Raw genomic sequence first — 18,543 nt, 5'->3', positions numbered from 1 at the left:
TTTCTTCGTCGTCCGTCAGACACCACGAGGAATTGTAGCAAAAAAGGTCTTATAGAAGTTCAGCAACAGCGAAAATGAATAAATACCAGATATAAATGTTTCTAGACACTATGCCATATACCTACCTACCTACTAAGGCACCTAGTATACATTACCTACTATATCGTACTACATACCTACGTACCTACCTACCGAACTAGGTGCTAGTAAGTACTACTACTTAGGTAAGAGGTTGGATAGTAGCTGAGGTGTAGTATTCTGCTAGTTCTATATTAATCAGCCTTACACATTGCATTGTAACGTACGTATATACCTAGCTCAATTGCTCTTGTAATATAAGTAAAGTTCGTTTCCACTCCAACCAAAGTTTTCCAGACAGTAAACAAAAAGATCAGAATTCCCCAGCACTTCCTCAAGCTTCTTTCCCCATACACAATTTCACATCACCGCGCCAGTCCAACGCTTGCTCAGCAAATTTGACCAAACAATAACCCAATTCAACCTTCTTAACAGACCATTTCTGCATTCTCTCCCATCACCATCTCGACCAACAATGTCTGCCGCTCACCAAGATACAGGAGTAGCTAAGAAGAGCACTCCGGAGTCGTTACATACAGCCTCACCCGAAATCAGCCCACCCTCCAAAGCCATTATGCCGCGCAACCTGGTCATAGCAAGGGCTGAGCTCGACAAAGCACGACGTATCTCGATGGAGCTGCGGGCAACATTCGAGGCTTTAAAGCGCAAAGTGGAGCCAGAGGTTGCGCCGGACCAGGAGCAGCCGGAAATAGATCGCAATGAGGGCTTTGAGTTGGCATCCCTTGGTATGGAGTTGGCTTGGAAGGACCAAGAGTCGCTTACGCTTGAGGGAAACGTTGTGGACGAAGAGGAAAAAGCCGGTATTCTGGATCCGAAGTCTGCGGAGAAACGTCGCCGAGAACTGAACTGGCGCTCCCTTTCTGCCGGAGACCAACTATGGATACACAAAAGGAAGAAGATGCGATTCGAAGATCCTGGAACAGTCCGGGTGATAAATCCATTTAGCGGTGGCATTTCTGAGTTGCTTTTGACTCTTTATAAGCAATGCGATGGGCAGGAGAAATACAAGAAAAAACGCGACCCGAATTGGCGCCGGAACGCTTTAGCCTACTACGCAGGCAATAGCAATGACCACAAAGACGCCCCTCCTAACAACTCTTGGTGCCAGATAACCGGCAGGTGGCATCAATCAGATTATCATAAAGCTGCACACATCGTGCCCTTTTTGCTTGACGACCACGGCTTCGGTGAATTGCTATTTGGTGACCGAGCCCAATCACTTCAACGAGCGGGAAATGCACTTCTTTTGTCGGACCGCGTTAAGAGGTGGTTCGACAGCTATCACATCGTAGTTGTCCCGGTCAATGCGATGGAAACACCCATAACGCGATGGCGCACGGAGGTCATTTCCCCTGATATCCGGAACCACGAACTATTCCCGGGTTTTTTTGGCAAGGAACTCGATAAAAAGGAATTGGTGTTTCTCAACGAGAAGCGTCCAGTCTCACGCTTTCTCTACTTCCATTTCATCATGGCGCTCATTCGCATCAAGGACCTCAAACGTCGCGGGTGGCAGGATGTCTGGGCCCGGTACTACCATCTACGCCCTTTCGGAACACCAGGAAATTATATGCGAAAGAGCATTTTGATCGCCCTTGCTACTCATCACGGAACTGTCGGCCTAAGTGACGTGGAGGCTTACCTCGCAGAACACGGCTTCGATTCACCCATAAATCTTACCGATGATGAGACTACAGAAGCTGCCCGTCGAGTTTACATGGCAGTAGAGGCAGCCATTAAACGTGCAGAGAGCGAGGAGGGCGAGGAGAGTGAGGAGGAGCCCGGGGAGGAACCAGAGGAGAGCGAGGAGGAACCCGAGGAGCGCGAAAAGGAGCGCGAGAATGAGAGCGAGAAGGATTAAGACAAAGGCTGAAGATGGTGCTAAATGGGTTAAAGCCTATTCTATCTATTGCTTCATGGACGAAAGTCCTCGGGGGAAACCCCATATTCCTTTATTTCTTTATGGGCGAACGCCGTTGCGTTATGGATGAAAGTCCTCGGGGGAACCCCCATTTTCCTTTATTTCTTTATGGGCGAGAGTCCTTGGGCTTAGGCTCCAAGATCGCTTTGGCAGCCCTTTGGGGAGTGGGTTCGATTCCCACAGCGATCCTCATTTTCGGTGTTATAATGACTATGGAGTTGACTCAGTTGTTTCTGGCTTCATGCCCCGGAAGGATGTCAGGCATTTGTATCTTATGGTTGTCTAACTCAGTACCAACGGAGGCGTTTCGTGAAACAGTGGTTAAATCATCGCCTTGGGCGCGGAATGCCAAGGTTAGGGGACGAGGTGGCAGATATGGGGATGGAATTGAGCTGGTAGCCGGGCAATCAAACACTGGTTTCGGGGAGGATTTGGAGATCAGTTAAAAAGAGGGGGGAGGGGGAGCCTAGAGTATTTTTTTTATTTTCTCACTTTACATAATCACGATGTGGCTTCATTATCCTTCTACTTCTACTTATTCGAGTACATGTTAGCGACCGAAATATGGCGTGTCAATCAGGCTGTAAGAGCATCCCATTTAAACGGCAACTTAAGAATATAAATCAAACGATTCTCAGTACCACAATATTGGCAACATGTTTTTATGAGAACAGTGCGCTGTTCGACGCCCTGGGTGTTTAGGTCTGATAGGCAGATTATAGGAAACAGCGTAACAATATAGAGCACCTACCACCAATAAATTCAGCGAATGGTCTATGAACCTGAAAATATGCAGCTAGCATGGATTTATATGTATTAAAGAGCAAGTTTTCATTCATCGAGGAACAGGTTTTGAATTCAGATCGCCATGGGAATCGAACCCATACCCCGCAGGGCTGCCAGATCGACCTTTGGGACTGGGCCCGAGGATTCTCAACCATGAAGGAAGCGGGTTTTCCCCCATGAAGGAAAAAAAGGGAAGTTTGGACTTTCGTCCTCGCTTTCACGAATTAAAGAAGAGGGCTTTCGCCCATGAAGAAAAAATTAAGGAGAAGATTGGACTTTCGTCCTCGCTTTCGCTGATTAAGGAGGAGGGTTTTCACTTACAAAGAAATGGAAGAAGATTGGACTTTCGTCCTCGCTTTCGCCGATTAAGGAGGAGAGAAGGCGATGATCAAACAGGCCGCTAGAACACCACACATTGGGCCATTAGTTCTTCGCTGTTTCGAGTTTAGCCTTCGCATCGTCGAGAGAGCGCTTAACGTTTGGCTGTTTCAAGGATCCGTCCACCTTTTTGGTAAATCTGTCTTCTTGGAAAAAGGGCAGCTCCTGGAATATTGTTAGCTCACTGGGTTGGAAAAGAGAAAAGAAAGATCAAGAGGGGGGAATTCTTACCATCAGCCATTTTGGATCGATTGTTGTAACTGTTTGCAGATACTGCTTCCCTCCCGTTGTGCGAAAAGTGTCGTATATGACCCACTCATAGTTACCCTCTACTAGAGAGCTATGTGGTGACAGAAGGGCGGAAGTATTCTCATGGATCGTTCGGTATACGTCCTCTGTACGGTGGATGGCAGTTTGTGTGCAGAAGGCAATTGCTAAAGCCTTCCGAACACGCGTCGCATCCCCAGCCGGCGCGCGGGTCCTAGGAATCTTGATGTTATGGGGGCCCTTGTCTATGTCGTTGAGGAAATTTCCAAAACTGAGTCGCGCTTTGCGAACCTCCTCTAGCGCTCCAATGTTCAAACCGTTATCAAAGCACCAGTCACCAAGGTCGAATTTGAAGCCGTTTTCTTGCTGATACAGCTCGCGTGCGAGCATATAGGCATCGAATGCGTTTGCCAGGGTGAGGTGGTCGGAAATCGAGTCCTTGAAAAATGCACTACCGAAGTTTGCAATCTCCCGGTATGCCGAAGGGTTCAAGAAGATGGATGTCTGGGAGCTGCACAGAAGCGCGATATCAACGATATTCATGGTACATCCAAGCTTGATACCGACTTGGATGGCACGCCACCAGATTGGATCCAGTGGGCATCTAGCGGCAATGCGGCCCGAGAGCGTGAAAGAGGCATCGTCATTCAAAAATCCCCTATTTTGGCAGTGTTAGTAATGCGAATGAGATAGAAAAGGGTCGGTTGTTTGCATACCAATCTCGAAGATCCTGAGCAGCACGTGCAATTGACTCTGGATGAGGGGCATCAATCCAGTCAAAATCGACGATCTCTCTGTAGCCGTTGGTCACCAGCCTCAAAATTACCGAGTGGACCGAGGCGCAGCGGATAGTGGGCTCAGTAGATGGAGCCAAACGGTCATAGGCCTCTTTGCTGTAGAGTCGGTAACAAACGCCATCTCGCGTCCTACCGGCACGACCCGTACGCTGCTTCGCTGATGCCTGAGATATTGGGCGCAGCTCTAGCATCTCAAGACGGAGACGAGGGTTGTAGATCAACTGCCTCGACAGCCCAGAATCGATGACGTAGACAACATTGTCGATAGTTAAACTGGTCTCTGCAATGTTGGTCGCCACGATGCATTTGCGGTTTGGACCTGTGGAGGAAAGGGCCAATCTCTGGTCACTGGCAGATAGCGACGAGTACAGAGGAAAGACGTCGAGGTCGCCAGTATGCTCACGAATCAGTCTGCAAACTTGTCCAATTTCATCCTCTCCAGGAAGAAACACCAGGATGTTGCCTGGCTTTTGATCCTTATGGATCTTGACTACCATACCCGCAGCAGCAGGGATCAAACTTGTCCCGATATTTGACGCGTAGAAAATCTCAACGTCAAAATTGCGTCCTTCAATGTGAATTAGTGGGCAGTTGTTGAAGTAATCCTGGAACAACTTCGCATCCATCGTTGCCGACATGATTACCAACTGTCATATCCAATGTTAGTCAGGGTCAGACAACTAAAGAGTTATAGAGCTATTAAAGCGGCACTTACCTTGAAATCCTTACGGCGGCTTACAGTCTTTTTCAGCAGCGCCAGTAACAGGTCAAGATCTGTAGTACGCTCGTGGGCCTCATCAATGACGACGCACGCGTAGGCCGATAGGCTTTTATCGGAACTCAGGGCTCGGAGGAGGACACCTTCGGTCATGTAGGTGAGCCGCGTTTTCTTCCTGTCGAATTTCTGGTCGTTGCGAACTTTGTAGCCGACCTCCTCGCCCAGAACGACCCCCATCTCGTCAGAGACGCGGCTGGCGAGCTCCTTTGCAGCTAGACGACGTGGCTGGGTGCAGGCGATTTGGAGACCACTTTCGTACTCGTCGTAAACAAGTAGCTGGGGGACCTGGGTCGACTTGCCCGAGCCGGTCTCGCTTGATAGAATCACCACTGGAGACTGGTGATACCTATCGAGAATCTCTTGGTATCGGCCATAGACTGGCAATCGGCGACGACCTTGGAGAATGTCGTTGTGGCTGGAGGGCCACGCATTTCCGTTCAGCGGATTCAGAGGTGCGTCTTCAAGACACTGGATTTTGGCGACGGTAGCCTGGTTGCGTGCGATGGACTGCATTGTAGTGGTGGTGAAGTTGTACAAGATTTGTCTGTAGAAAGAAAGTGCCTTGTCAACGAGATGTCGTGAAGAATTCCATGGTCAAGTCTTTGAGAACGACGACGAGAATCGTTGCAATCAAAGCACAGTCAACAGCGTCTGGGCTAAGTAGAGACTTAACACTGGGGCTGGGCTGAGCTGCAAATCAGATCCTAAAACAGGGAGTGGGGACAGCTGTGATCGATCAGATGTGGCTCACTTTTTATGTGGAGACCCCCCGTCTGTTAACAAGGTACTATCAGCTCATTCACTCAAGGCCCTTTCACAATTCAACCCAAGCAGTGCCATCAAACAAATAAGCAAACAACACAACTTCGCCCCCACACACGTTCAAGCACCTGTATTTCACCATCCACGCAACGAAGTAAGTAGCCTAGCATGGCTTAATTCTCCTCTTATCGCTCGAAAGCCAGAACTCATCAGATAAATAGAATGCCTCGATACAATCCGCAGTGGGAGGATCGAATCAAGGGCTATCGAAAGAACCGGCTCCTCCTCGTTGCCAGAAATCTTCCCTTCAACGCTCCCCCGACCGCGGTTGAGGCCGCCATCAGAGCCAGACTCACAAAGCCTGACTCTTTCATTTTCTTGTGGCCACCAGGAGCGAGCAGCCCGGAACGACATCAAGGTTGGGTAATGATGGGCTTCAACATGCGACCCGATGCCCGAATGGCTGAGGAGGAGCTCAAGGACTTCGAGATTCTCGGCCGTCCCGTCCGTGTCGAGCGAGCAAGCAGACAGGCAGTGAGTACAGATCTCCCTCTCCTCTCCTCATCTGCTCCCTCCATTTCCAATTGCTAGCATTTCTAACGCAAACTGTAGTATGCCCCACGATCTGCTGCCGCTGCTGCCGCCGCTGCCACAGCTCCTCCTCCTCCTCCTCCTCCTCCTCCTCCTCCTCCTCCTCCTGCTGCTGCTGCTGCTGTTGCCGCTGCCGATGCTGCCGCCGCTAGAGCTGCTGCTGCTGATGCTCTTGCTGCCGCTGAAGCTGACGTAGCCGCCGCTAAAGTTAGAGCTGCTGTTGCTGCTGCTGCTTTTGATGCTGCTCGTATAGATGCTGCTGCAGCTGAAGTTAGAAGAGCTGTTGCTGCTGCTGCTTTAGTTTCTGCTGAAGCCAATGCTGGTGTTACCCCTGCCCCTCCTCCTCCTCCTCCTCCTAATACTACTACTGCTGCTACTACTACTACTACTACTCCTGCCACAGTTGCCACCAGCCTTCCCCTCCGGCCCGGTCCAATTCATGACACTGCGGCCCGCAATTCTCCCGATTCTCTCAAGGAGACTCCCATGCTATCGCAAGATGTTGGGGAGTGGGAGAATGACTGCCATATGGACGACGATGAGATCTCCGATACTGCTGAAGTCACCAAGTTCGAAGACGACGACGAGTAAAAAGAGGATTATGATCCCACAGGTCCCTTTTTCATAAGGATGGTAGCCAGAGGATGGGCGATAGCTCAAATTACTCTATTCCTTCATGGGTGAAAACCAACAGGGGAGACCCTAAATTCTTTATTTTTTTAGTAGGTGAAAACTTACCTCCTTCATAGGTGGAAACTTATTTCTCTTTATGGTTGGAAATCCTTTGGCTTCGGCCCTAAGGTCGACTGGCAGCCCTGTGGGGAGTGGGTTCGATTCCCACAGCGATCTGGATTTCCAACCTCTTCCTTCATGGGCGAAGCCCTCCCTGATGTAAGACAATAATATTCACAGGTGTACACCGCTGTTATGGGCAATTGGAACTTGACCACACACCTATGTGGAGTGTGACGGACGTTGAACAATTCCCGTCGCGTTTTTTGAGGGTTTCCCTCGTGTAATTTCAAGTGGTATAAGCACTTGAAAGGTAAATAGCTTTCTTCAGGGTGCGACACTCCCTATTTTGCCTCATATCAATGAAATATATCCTTGCTAAAAAAAAATACATAAGGCAATTCAAACGCTCCGGAATGTCTTTGAGATACGGCCAAGAATTGCAGCTTAATCGAAGAAGTCCGATTTTAGAAGGCATGTATTAGTAGAAGGACTGAATGTCCGGCTTGGTGATATAATATATCTGAATTTGGGATATCCCGGCGTCGGGTCTCTTATAGATTTTTCTACAGTCAAACTTGTTGAGCAAAGCTGCGAAGCAGATTTGCGAAGGTGCTTTGTTGACAAGCAGGGAACGCACCTCAACACAGGCTCTCACGCATACAAACACATCTGCGGAAACCCAGCTTGTCACACCGCTATTAAGACCACGGAGCGAGAACATGTCAAGGAACCATTTGATCTAGCTGCGACGCCCTCGCTCTCTCAAGAACGAAGCCGCTACTAGAGCTAGGGGCCATATTGCGCAACGAACGTGTGTTGTCTTTTCTATCTAATGTAAAGAGACCTTCGTTCTCTTTATACCTTATGAGTCCGGCTAAAGCCCGGCCTGACTATTTGATCTAGCTTCCTTGGAAGGAAGGCCGGTCACAAAGCCTCATCAAAGTGCCAACCAGAGAAGAGCTGCTTCCAGCTTTGCTCGTATTAATGGGACAAAACGCTAATGCTAAATTAAGCTTAAAAAAACCTTAACCGCTAATTAGCCAGGCAGAAAATTTCACTTCTCTTATAAAATAAAAGAAACTTTTTTTTTTATTTTTTATTTTTTTGTTTTATATATTTTTATAGTATTATAAAGGTATTTTAGCTATACTATAATGTCGTATAAAAATATATATTTCTCCTTAATATTACTTTTCTATAAAAATAGCCCATTACTATATAACTCTCTAGCGAAATTCTAATACACTTATAATAAGAGAAAGCCCTGTTTCTTAACCATTACATAATATATATTTTATGATAGAAGAAGGTGGCTGCTAAAGGTGGCAAAAAATAGATAGCTAGAAGTAAAGCTGTCTTGCCTGCCTGCCTGCCTGCTTACCTAGGTGCCTGCCTGTTAGATGGGTGACCTTGACTACATAAGCCGGCTGACTACGATCAAACAAGGTGGCATCGATCAAACAAGGTGGCTTTGATTGGCGCAGCAGCTTTGCTCACCACTATGGGCGCTTTAAGCGGGCATCAAGATTTTATGTATATTTTCAATGAGGCGCCTGTCACAGGTTGCGTTACAGATGTCTTTAAAGACTCGATATTGAATATGTTGATCTATTACACGTAGAAGCATATAAAATCACCAGCAGTCGGTCATCTGGATTACTGTGCTACACCATCACAAAGCTAATTCTTCCTCGTATACATAATTTACCATGTCCTAGGAAGCTTTCAAGAGATGATCTGGACACACGTAATCATCTACCAAAGCCTATTCACATGCACATTCTCTCTAGTGCTCTACTTTGCCTTCATGAACATCTACATCCACTTTGGAAAATCTCCTTCAATATCGTCACGTACGAGATGCGGAGACGCCTCCTGTCTTCGTGAGTCAAATCACCTGACTGGATCATGGCAGTATCTGAATCTAGAAAATTATATCTAACGTTTAGGCAGCCGTATTTTACAATCCACCACATATCTATAAACATTCTTAGTTGCTTGTTATTTCAAATCATTAATGTACGACGTTTGCCGGTGGCTGATCTTGGGAGGACCATTTGCTTACATTTGTGGCAGCCTCCTTTGGCAAAAGCTAGAAGCGGCTGCTAAATTTTAACAAGTGGTCGGTATTTGTTTACTAGCTCCACCTCTAGCGACTTGGCTGCTTGACTTTGCGTTGCAGCTGCATTACAGCTGGTCTAGAAATCTAGAAAACATTAGAAAATCCAATTGTCTTTCTTTTTTGCCCTCCACCCCTGTCCTTTTTTTTTTTTTTCTTCCTTTTTTTACTTACTATTTATTATATTATTTACTTGTCTAAGCTGAACAAAAAAGGGTGGAGACTGGCCAGAATAACCTTTAGAGAGAGAAAATAAAAATGCCTAAAAATCCTCCATTTAACAAGAAGAGTAGCCGAAATAGACTCTTATATTAACATTTCAAGTGGGAAACCCCCAAAATGTTACTACGATTCACGATAAGAAAACAATTTATTCTACCTAGTTGCCGAGGTCTTGTTCCACAAGGAAAGAAGCGTGTATAATTAGAGAATATTTTGTGTAATTAGGCGTGCGTTAGCTTATTTCCTCTAAGACAGAGCTCTCGAAGTAGGATACAGCCATGCTGATGGTGTTTGAAATGCAAGCTTGTCAAATTATTTTATGCTGGTAAAAATAGATATATATATATAAGCTGCAAATAATTGTCCGAGGAAAAGACAAAAAAAATAAATGCATCCATCTCAGTCGGTAGCTTGGAAATATAGGAAAAGCCCAACGCGGGGGTCGAACCCGCAACCTTGAGATTGCAATACAGAACGTGTACCTCATAAGAGTCTCACGCTCTACCGATTGAGCTAGCCGGGCCGGCCAGATGACCGAACTAAGACGACTGCTAGTTGGAGTCGCTCCGCTACTATTCTCCCTATGGAGGTATCTGCCTCTTCCCAGCATTAACTTGCTGTGACCACATGGGCAGGCTGCTTTCTGATATCACATCCGCGTCGGCTGCGGTAGCATTTTCGATTGAGCTCGTGTGCTCGTCTAGTTTCGCTGCGGATGCTTGGCTTCAGGCGACAGCAGGCACGTGGTGACCTGAGCGCAAGACGACGATTGTTGCTGCGACACCTACTGTTTGTTGCCCGAGGCCTCGGCGATAGGTAGAAACCGTCTTCTCCTTGTCATTTTAGCGAACCGCCCCGACTAGCAAACCAAGCCTCCAGCTCTGGGATTCCCATCGCCGCGGAGAGCAACATCTTTCCAAATAGGTCGACATCGGCGGCCTTTGCTTCACTCAGCACTGCGGTGAATTGCCCGTCGATGACGAGGAAGTGATTCTTTTGCCGCCAAGCGTCCCTAAACTCCAGCGCTGTCTCCGCCTGCCACAGATGCTCCGATACCATCCAGGAGTGGCACAGGCCCAGGCGCCCATCGCACTGGTACAGGTTCTGGCTGCCTGTGAGCAGGCGATAGGCCTGCAGAAAGAAGAAGGTAAAGAGGAGCGTCCGCCGCGCCGACTCTTGGAAGATCCAGTCTTTCCACAGATCCGAGAGCGTGGCCACGCAGCACTCGGCGAAACGGTCTGGACAGTTTGCCTCGGTGTCGAAGACGACGTGTGCGAGGAGGCCAATTGCAGACGTCTCGAGGATTGGAATGAGGCGCTCGCCTGATGCTCGGGCGCTAATGTCCCCGTCAAAGAGGCGGATAATCTGGTAGAGGAGCAGCGCTTGGGTGTGAGCGAGGCTGTCCATTGGCGTTGTGGGTAAAGGCTCGCACAGTAAATCCTCCACTCGAGACTCGATGCAACGGAGAATGACGGGTGCGTTTGCTCGGTTCTTTGCCAAATAGAGTGCACAGGAAGCATGAGCGTCTGTTTCTCATCTTATTAGCTCGCTATATCGGATCTGACAATAGGATAAAGAGAAGCTCTCGTACCTTGCATCGAACGGGGCATGCCGTCGGCATAGACGAGCGGGTGCGACCACGGTGTCCGCGTCTCCATCACCATGGTCCTAGGTGCTTTCTGGATCTGGTCCAAGGAGAACTGTAATCTTCTCGCGACAACCTCCGTCAGTCGGTCATGAAGTCCCTTGGTGGTTGGCGCCGCCAGCATGGACGGCTGGTGCACAACGTCGTAGCCCTGACTCTCAGCACCGTAGTCAAGGGTCTCAAGGTCGCAGAGAAATGGATGCATGCCGTACTGGCTGGCCTCTCCGTCTACGGGTGCAGCATGGCCACCTGTGCAGCCATCGCCCACGGCGCCATCAGCAACAACCACATCTTGCAACGGCGTCGGCTCGTGCGAAACACGCTTGGGGGCCTTGACCTTGGCCTTGACCTGCGGCGTACGTGACGGATACTCGCACTCAATGCGCCGCTGCGAGCACCGCAAACAGGCCGGGACGGCAAAGTCGCAGCGGCGCTTGGCCTTGATGCATGCCGCGCAGCTCTTCTTGCGGGGCGGTGGGTTGTTGCGCTCACGAGCCGTAAAGGACATGACTGCTCAAGGCTCCAAAGAGCATGTCATACCTGTGAGCCACCACTTTCGCCGGAATCCCGCCGCCAGCTGTTTGATGAGGCGAGTCTGGATGAACGATCTTATAAGCAGCAAATGGTGAGTGAGCTTGGCCAAGACGGGGCGCATGCCTGGCCGGCGATGGAAAGTGGGCCCGGCGGAATTCCGCCGGCTGCTATACGTCTATCGCCGGCTTCCGTAATGGGCGGAGCTCCGCCTGCCAGTTAGCAACTCCTCTACGGACGACGATTCATAAGCTGATCTCTGTGACATTCGCGACAGAGACTTATTTTCATATCATGGCAATCATTCAGATAATACCCCTTGTAATGGATATATTAGTGGGCGTGCGTCTCGTCCATGAGCCCGGTATAAGTTCAGCCCATCGCGACGACCTCCCAGTGACTGAAGCAAAACAAAAATAATACCTCTTAACTTTCTTATATGACGGAATGAGAATGGCTCAACCAAAGGTCTTTGTCTGCGGTGTCACCGGCACACAAGGCGGCGCCGTCGCTCGCAGCCTTCGCTCTCAGAACGTCGCCGTCACCGCCCTCGCCCGTGACCCGTCTTCGCCTCAAGCCCAAGCTATCAAGGCCCTGGGTGTCGAGCTCTTCCCCGGAAATTTCGACGACTCGTCTGCCCTTGCACGGGCCTTGGCCGGCTGCACCGCCGCCTTTCTCAACTTCAGCCCCGACTTCAACGACTGGACCGCTGAGCTGCGCTGGGCAAAATCCATCATAGCATCTGCACGGAACGCAGGGGCGAAGCACATTTTATACTCTAGCGGATTTGCCGTGAACGCCCCCGAGAAACTTCAATACTGGGACCCAAACAGCGTCATGGCCATCGTACTGCTTTCGAAACAGAGCATCGAGAAGGAAGTGCGCGGTGCGGGCTTCGACTACTGGACCATCTTACGGCCGGGCAACTTCATGGCCAACTACTTGCCGCCCAAAGTCATGATGTACGGCGACTTCCCGCAATCAGGAGTATGGCACACGGCTCTCCTTAAGGAGACTAAGTTGCCCATGATTGACGAGGACACTATTGGCCGCTTCACATCTGCTGCAATTCTTAATCCCACCAAGTTTACCGGCCAAGAGATTGAGCTTGCCGACGAGCTTCTTGGCCCTGAGCAAATTCTCGAAGAGCTCTCAGCCACTGCTGGACGACAACTAAAAGCCGAGTATATGTCGGATGCTGTTATTGAGGAGAAGAAGAGCAACCCTTTTATTCTCGGACAATTTGCCATGCGAGACATGGTTCAATTTGTTGACATGGAGAAGGTTAAGAGCTGGGGGGTTCCCTTGAGCTCATTCAATGCCTATCTTCAGAGAGAGAAGGACCATATCAAGGAGACTTATCAGCAGGCTGCCTAGAATGATCTTGTTTTGTACGAGTGATCCAAGGCTCCTGTTTTTCGTGGATATAGTACAATACCGCTGTAGTACTACTTATTGCGGCACCAAATAGTTTAAATCTAGATTGAAAATTCCACCAGGACCTACATAATCTTTTGTGACTTGCGCTGTCATGTGTTGTTGTTGATGCACCGTTTGGTCGACAGCTTGGCGTCTCAGTGCCAAGCATTGTGCGTGGTGGCCTCCCCGCATTTATGTGGAATTTATTCTACATGCCAGTAGTGGGAAACAGCCGTGGCATCAGTTTTGATCAAGAATCGCCAATGGGCGTACGTAAGGATCTGAAGAAGCAGCATGTTGCAGTGAGTCTTGCAGGGCCGATGCGGGGAAGAAGTCGGCACTAAACTACATGTACAAATGTATACGGAGTATAATTACATTAGTACCTCCATGTAGGTTAGGTACCTTGTGTAAGCTGAAAGGGGGGATTGGTACCAGCAAGCTACGTACATATGCCTCGCTCCAGCCTCCTGCAAGCGGTTATTTTTACAAACATGGTGCATGTAATCATGCTTTTGCGTCGGGCCGATCTCCTCAGGCATATTGCCCTGATGATCGTTCGAGGACACCAACGCATGAAACTTCCAGGTTCGACCTTACCATATAGTTAGACCCTTGTTTGAACCATGTCTTGTGCAAAGTCTACAGCGCTGGCTCTGCCATCTCGGTGCGCTCGCGACCACACTGGTCAATGGCCCATCTACGCCGAGGGTGCTGAGCTTTTCTTACCAAAGAACGAAATATCCCCGCAATGGCTGCTAAGACCGATTGATGATGAAGACGATAACAAGGCTATAGCCGCCGAAATGAAAAGACACCGTCGGCGATATCCAGTCATACATCTTTGGAGACGATTGAAGTATATGTTTTCCAGTCCGGGTATGCCGCCTGAAGTGCGACCATTCAGGTGGTTAATCTCCTATCATGTGCTTCCAAAAGGATACCAACACGGCCAAAAAGACCAGCCGCCGCCATGGCGTATGCTCGTGCGGTGCTTTTTAATCGATGTTCCCTCTCAATTAAGTGATTCGAAACAAATAAAGTCCATAAGATCATGGCAAAAGTATCCTGCAAAAGGAAGAGAAGCCTTTTATCATCGAACAGAGCTCGACGATGCTCCTCCTAACATAACATGTGGAAAGCGAGTTGTGTTTTCGCCCCAGAAGAAGAATTTAAACAAATCTCTCTGCGGAGATTGGCTTTTTGTGGTCTACCTTTGGGCAGCTGACCGACCATGGGCAGAGCATATGGATGTACGGAAATTGCTGTTATTCTGTAATATATTTAGGTAAGTAAGCTTGCGGTTTGCTCCCTGATATTTCTCCTACGACTTCGCTTACCACCTTATCGTCTTAGCGTCCAAGCATGGGAATGGGCGGATGGCAAGACGCCATACTTGTTTTATGAGCTTCGGCAGGGAGAAGACGGTAGGCTGTTGGATACGGCAAACGACAAGCTCCAGTGTGATGATGACAACCTCGCGTATCTTTGTGGCCGTACACCAGGAAGACTCTCTGCACTGCGTCGTATTATGAATGCTCAGGCAAGATTTCTTCTTGCTCTGTGAGCAAGCTGCCAATCCTTGGGGCCAACATTAAGATGGGCTTGAACAGAGCAGTAGCTTGACTAAAACACACACAGATAACTCATCAAGCCGATGTCAGTCAAAACTTACATGTCGCTAGACTTCTCTCATGGATCCTTGAGGAATTTTGATGGGGGCTGGGGATGATGAGAGCAATGAGAGTCGCTACGGTTTTCATACTGTCTATCAATAACTTGTACTTGATGCCAGTGGACTGATAGTGCGTAGAGATGCAAACGTTGAAATGAGTGCCAACCGACCTGAGTGAGAAAAGGCCAAGGCGTATAGTAAGGCGTAGCTATCAAGACTGGCGATTAGAATACAGTTGGTCGTAACAATCACAATAATAAGCATCCCCAAGGCCAATATGCGTTTGTTGGGCTACTTACTCCTCACCGCTGTCTTGATTCACTTGTTAATATTAACCAACAGCTTTACTTCGGATCCCGGCCTAATGCTCAATACAACGAGTTTCAACCGCTCAGGACAATCAGCCAACCATGCCACAAGTAATCTACACACTGGAGAGTTCAGTGGAGGAGTTCTACTCCGAAGACGGGACCTCAGCATCTCGATCAGAATGCGACGTATTTTTCATCCAACAATATGGAGTACCTTCGCCTGTATACAAGATTTAGGCAGCTAGATAGTAATTGCGGGGCCACAACGCGACAAGATTATATATAGGCAGTTTCGACAGAAGGTTTTTTAATTATTGCATAGGCAACGCAGCGGTGTTAGGTTGTATCCTCCGCCGTCGACTACTTCGGGGGCGCGAGCGACTTGAAAGTTTCCACATAGCCAAGACTTTAAAGTCGAAAATGACGCCCTAGAAATCGAAAATACTATACTATTAGCGGAAGCTGATGATATGGCATTATATATCTTTGTATCAATGCGCTATGCATTCTTCAAAGCGAGGATGGGGTAGAAGATCAGATCACTGTCATTTGCAGCCATTAGCGTAGCGCTCTTCAATTATACATATATTTCGCATGTCTCTCATGGTCTTTAAAATAGACAATTTTTTATGTTGAATCATGGTCGGTCGCTTCGCCCAGAATCTCGTACAGCATTATCAAGCCGCGGCATGGTGATGGGACTAGCTCGTTCTCGATAGAGCCCGGAAATGTGTCAACATGATTATATGGTATATTCAAATTTGTTGGTAACGCCAGTAAACCAATCCCTAAGCCGTTCTGAACTTCATGGGGCTATGAGACATCGCGCGGGAATCGAACCCGCTCCCTGATTCTACTGTCTCACATTGGTGAGATTAGTAGACATTCGGGGCGACCAGATGCCGAAGCACCAGCGACGTTTTAGGGCCGAAGTCCAAGGGCTTTCGCCCATTAAGGGATCGGAAGAGAATTGGCTTTCGCCTAGGTTTTCACCTATGGAGGAATCAGAGGAGAATTGGCTTTCGCCTAGGTTTTCACCTATGAAGGAATAAGAAGAGAATAGGCATCGATAGCCGGGCAAAATAGATCAATTGCCTTTATAGATGTCGGCCCAGGTTGAGGTTCCTGAGTCATCTTTGGTTAGCGCCTTCCGCTTCTGAGAAGTTCCTGAGTTGAGCAGGTCATACAGCGGGACAGGTTTCTTGGGTTGTGGGGGGAGATCTTCCTGTTTGACTGGTAGAGTAACGGTCTCTACAAATTCGCCTGACTCTTTGACAATTGTGATCGGCGCCAATGGAGACGTTGACCATTCTTCTTTTTTTACCATATCTTTGGTGACTCGCCGGCCGCATGATTGCCAGTAGGTAAATTCATCATAACCACCCCAGCCAAGAGGGACGCCAGGTGGTCGCCGATATTGCAAGATGTGTCCAGTCGACGTGGCTGAACGACGCTCAGATGTCTCATTCCAGCGGCTGGCAGGCGCGAACGACGGTGACTGGCTTATTGTTGCAGGATCTGATCCATTGTCGCCGATCAAATGGCCAGGACGCCAGTTCTTGGTCATACTAGCGCTAACAAAGTCATTGGCGAGCTCGAGGTAACGAGCTGTATCTGCAGCCGGGTTATCGTAGGACACAACATCCACTGGGCGTTCAACAGTTCGGCGATCTCGGTAGTTATTCTCAATGTCGAAAGGAGGGGTTGGAGCGTACTACACTTCCCAGCCTTCGGCCTCTAAGGTAGCTACCTCTTCCCTAGGAACAACAACCATGTCTACCTCCTGGCGCGAATTGCCCACCATTCTGTAGACGGTTGAGTATTTGGGTTGGTTGGAGGGGGATCCGGGTTGGCTGGCAAGGGATTCTCGGGTCAAAGTGACATATTCGGTATTGACCTTGATGTTGGGGTCTTGGTTTTGTAGACTTACGAATCGGCGGGGAAGTACCTTGTTTGACCCATCTGGAGCGGCTCGACGGCATGGTACACCGAGTGAGTCCCAGTACGCCTCTCGTCTACGTACGTGGGCAAAAAAATGGTCCACGTTGTTCTCGGCACCGTCTTTCCACTCCTCGGGCCAGACTCGGTTGTCAAATGCGCTGCCTTGATCAGATGCGCTGCCTTCATTTGTGGGGGCTGCAGTGGCCATGTTGGAATCAGCGTTGGACATTCTCTGTTTCAGAAGATTAGCTTCTATAATTTGGGTGACTTGGTAAGTTTAAGTTCAACCAGTTTGAGGCGTTAAGAAGAAAGGGTTACGATGCTGGCGAGCGTGTTCAGATTGGCACTTACGCGATTGTGATGAGCTTTTATGGTGATTTTGGCGGTGTTTGATGGACTTGTTTGAGTGACTTGTTGCTGAGGACAAGTTTGGAGTTACATGCCCCGCAGTTATCACGTGCCCAGCGCACAGCGAAGAGAGTTTACAAGAAAGGTGAGAGTGAACGCGAAGTGACGATGATACTCTTATAGGCTGCTCGTATACAAAATTTGCAGTATCCGTATATATTTTCCGTATCATAAGGTGTGGAATTTTATTCTTACTATAATTTAGGTTGAGATACCTAGGCTAAAAATAAGTGTTGGCTGAGCTATCACTAGTGGTAGTTTCTACTGCTGTTTAAAATTTACTAGTACTCCCTACCTGCTCCACGCCGTTAGCGCTCAATTCTTAACCATCTGTAAATGTAGATTGCCATAGAGGTAGCCCAAACGAGTAGCGTTGATCTATTGAAACATGCATGTAGGTAGGTGGTATGTATTTGCATTTCTTGAGTTATTTCTCCTATGAATATTCTAATGTACGTATGTAAGCTCTCTCTCATACCTCTAAATTTACTCATCTACCTTCTGCACATTTGGCCGTTCTTGATAGTGATGGTTGGCATCGTATGGCACGCGAATTTTTTGGCACTAATGCTTTCTACATTCGGCTGTCGCTTTCAGCGATACCCATGGGTCTCTGTATTTAGAAGTGGGAAATTTTCTCCGGATTCGGAATACTGGAAATAAAATTGGGATGATGATGATAATGATGGCCTAAGCAGCGGTAGGAACATCGTCAACGACTGCGACTACGACTATTACTATTCTGATTGAGCCTTGACAGCCGCTCACGAGTCTCGAGCATAGGAGGATGATATGTATCTCATTATGGCATCTCATTAATCCAGCTGAAGATTATAGGGTGCTGAGCCTTAACACTTAGTTATAATATTAGATGCGTCGACCGGGATGAAATAAAGAAGAAGAGTGCAGCTGAACTGTAAGACTAATGCACGTACGTTCAGGGCTTGGTACTTTTTTTCTTCTTGAAGAATGTATTAACTGCTTGAGGCAAAGGATTTATCGAAAAAATTACCAAAAAAAAAAAAAAAAAGAAAAAAGGAAGAGCCTCTTAGAGGCCTGGCGGATCTCTCCCGCCGGGAATTGAACCCGGGTCTCAAGCGTGACAAGCTTGCATACTGACCACTATACTACGGAAGATATAACAGTCTTTGGTAGGCT

The 18,543-nt window shown here is 48.3% G+C and overlaps 7 protein-coding genes and 1 non-coding gene across 8 annotated transcripts; 4 read left to right on the top strand and 4 right to left on the bottom strand.

The window, feature by feature from the left end:
• Nucleotides 1-553: 553 nt before the first annotated feature.
• Nucleotides 554-2,485, top strand: TrAFT101_009618 (uncharacterized protein; the record flags this gene model as incomplete). The annotated part of the gene is made up of 1 exon (XM_024900073.2): nucleotides 554-2,485. One exon carries the CDS (start codon nucleotides 554-556, stop codon nucleotides 1,958-1,960), a length of 1,407 nt encoding a protein of 468 aa, XP_024761445.1. The 3' UTR covers nucleotides 1,961-2,485.
• A 744-nt stretch (nucleotides 2,486-3,229) lies between these two features.
• Nucleotides 3,230-5,539, bottom strand: TrAFT101_009617 (uncharacterized protein; the record flags this gene model as incomplete). The annotated part of the gene is made up of 4 exons (XM_066128714.1): nucleotides 3,230-3,349; nucleotides 3,416-4,109; nucleotides 4,168-4,895; nucleotides 4,964-5,539. The coding sequence occupies 4 exons, from the start codon at nucleotides 5,537-5,539 to the stop codon at nucleotides 3,230-3,232; spliced, it is 2,118 nt and encodes a 705-aa protein (XP_065984834.1).
• Nucleotides 5,540-6,010: 471 nt separating this feature from the next.
• On the top strand, nucleotides 6,011-6,970 carry TrAFT101_009616 (uncharacterized protein; the record flags this gene model as incomplete). Its single annotated transcript, XM_066128713.1, has 2 exons — nucleotides 6,011-6,322; nucleotides 6,401-6,970. 2 exons carry the CDS (start codon nucleotides 6,011-6,013, stop codon nucleotides 6,968-6,970), a joined length of 882 nt encoding a protein of 293 aa, XP_065984833.1.
• Nucleotides 6,971-9,525: 2,555 nt separating this feature from the next.
• TrAFT101_009614 (uncharacterized protein) lies at nucleotides 9,526-11,732 on the bottom strand. Its single transcript, XM_024906686.2, has 2 exons — nucleotides 11,047-11,732; nucleotides 9,526-10,981 (listed from the first exon to the last, which is right to left on the bottom strand). Exons 1-2 carry the CDS (start codon nucleotides 11,606-11,608, stop codon nucleotides 10,293-10,295), a joined length of 1,251 nt encoding a protein of 416 aa, XP_024761448.1. The 5' UTR covers nucleotides 11,609-11,732; the 3' UTR covers nucleotides 9,526-10,292.
• Nucleotides 11,733-11,876: 144 nt separating this feature from the next.
• TrAFT101_009613 (uncharacterized protein) lies at nucleotides 11,877-13,127 on the top strand. Its single transcript, XM_024903877.2, has one exon. The coding sequence runs from the start codon at nucleotides 12,079-12,081 to the stop codon at nucleotides 13,006-13,008; it is 930 nt and encodes a 309-aa protein (XP_024761449.2). The 5' UTR covers nucleotides 11,877-12,078; the 3' UTR covers nucleotides 13,009-13,127.
• A 474-nt stretch (nucleotides 13,128-13,601) lies between these two features.
• Nucleotides 13,602-15,014, top strand: TrAFT101_009612 (uncharacterized protein). Its single transcript, XM_024908097.2, has 2 exons — nucleotides 13,602-14,338; nucleotides 14,407-15,014. The coding sequence occupies exons 1-2, from the start codon at nucleotides 13,677-13,679 to the stop codon at nucleotides 14,615-14,617; spliced, it is 873 nt and encodes a 290-aa protein (XP_024761450.2). The 5' UTR covers nucleotides 13,602-13,676; the 3' UTR covers nucleotides 14,618-15,014.
• Nucleotides 15,015-16,123: 1,109 nt separating this feature from the next.
• On the bottom strand, nucleotides 16,124-17,337 carry TrAFT101_009611 (uncharacterized protein; the record flags this gene model as incomplete). The annotated part of the gene is made up of 3 exons (XM_066128712.1): nucleotides 17,329-17,337; nucleotides 16,838-17,209; nucleotides 16,124-16,750 (listed from the first exon to the last, which is right to left on the bottom strand). The coding sequence occupies exons 2-3, from the start codon at nucleotides 17,204-17,206 to the stop codon at nucleotides 16,124-16,126; spliced, it is 996 nt and encodes a 331-aa protein (XP_065984832.1). The 5' UTR covers nucleotides 17,207-17,209; nucleotides 17,329-17,337.
• A 1,113-nt stretch (nucleotides 17,338-18,450) lies between these two features.
• On the bottom strand, nucleotides 18,451-18,522 carry TrAFT101_009610. Its single transcript has one exon. It is a non-coding gene; the product is annotated as a tRNA-Asp (tRNA).
• Nucleotides 18,523-18,543: the final 21 nt, after the last annotated feature.

The sequence above is a fragment of the Trichoderma asperellum genome, chromosome 6 (assembly GCF_020647865.1).
Source record: "Trichoderma asperellum chromosome 6, complete sequence".
Classification (NCBI taxonomy): Eukaryota; Fungi; Ascomycota; class Sordariomycetes; order Hypocreales; family Hypocreaceae; genus Trichoderma; species Trichoderma asperellum.
Note: the sequence above shows the minus strand (reverse complement) of the source record. Positions and strands in the feature narration are given on the sequence as shown.

Excerpts from the sequence above, each read along its gene's own strand:
- TrAFT101_009613 (XM_024903877.2), top strand. The coding sequence starts at position 12,079 with ATGAGAATGGCTCAACCAAAGGTCTTTGTCTGCGGTGTCACCGGCACA.
- TrAFT101_009614 (XM_024906686.2), bottom strand. The coding sequence starts at position 11,608 with ATGTCCTTTACGGCTCGTGAGCGCAACAACCCACCGCCCCGCAAGAAG. Across the intron at positions 10,982-11,046 it reads CATGCCCCGTTCGATGCAAG|ACGCTCATGCTTCCTGTGCA; the intron begins GTACGAGAGCTT and ends GATGAGAAACAG.
- TrAFT101_009612 (XM_024908097.2), top strand. The coding sequence starts at position 13,677 with ATGTCTTGTGCAAAGTCTACAGCGCTGGCTCTGCCATCTCGGTGCGCT. Across the intron at positions 14,339-14,406 it reads TTATTCTGTAATATATTTAG|CGTCCAAGCATGGGAATGGG; the intron begins GTAAGTAAGCTT and ends TTATCGTCTTAG.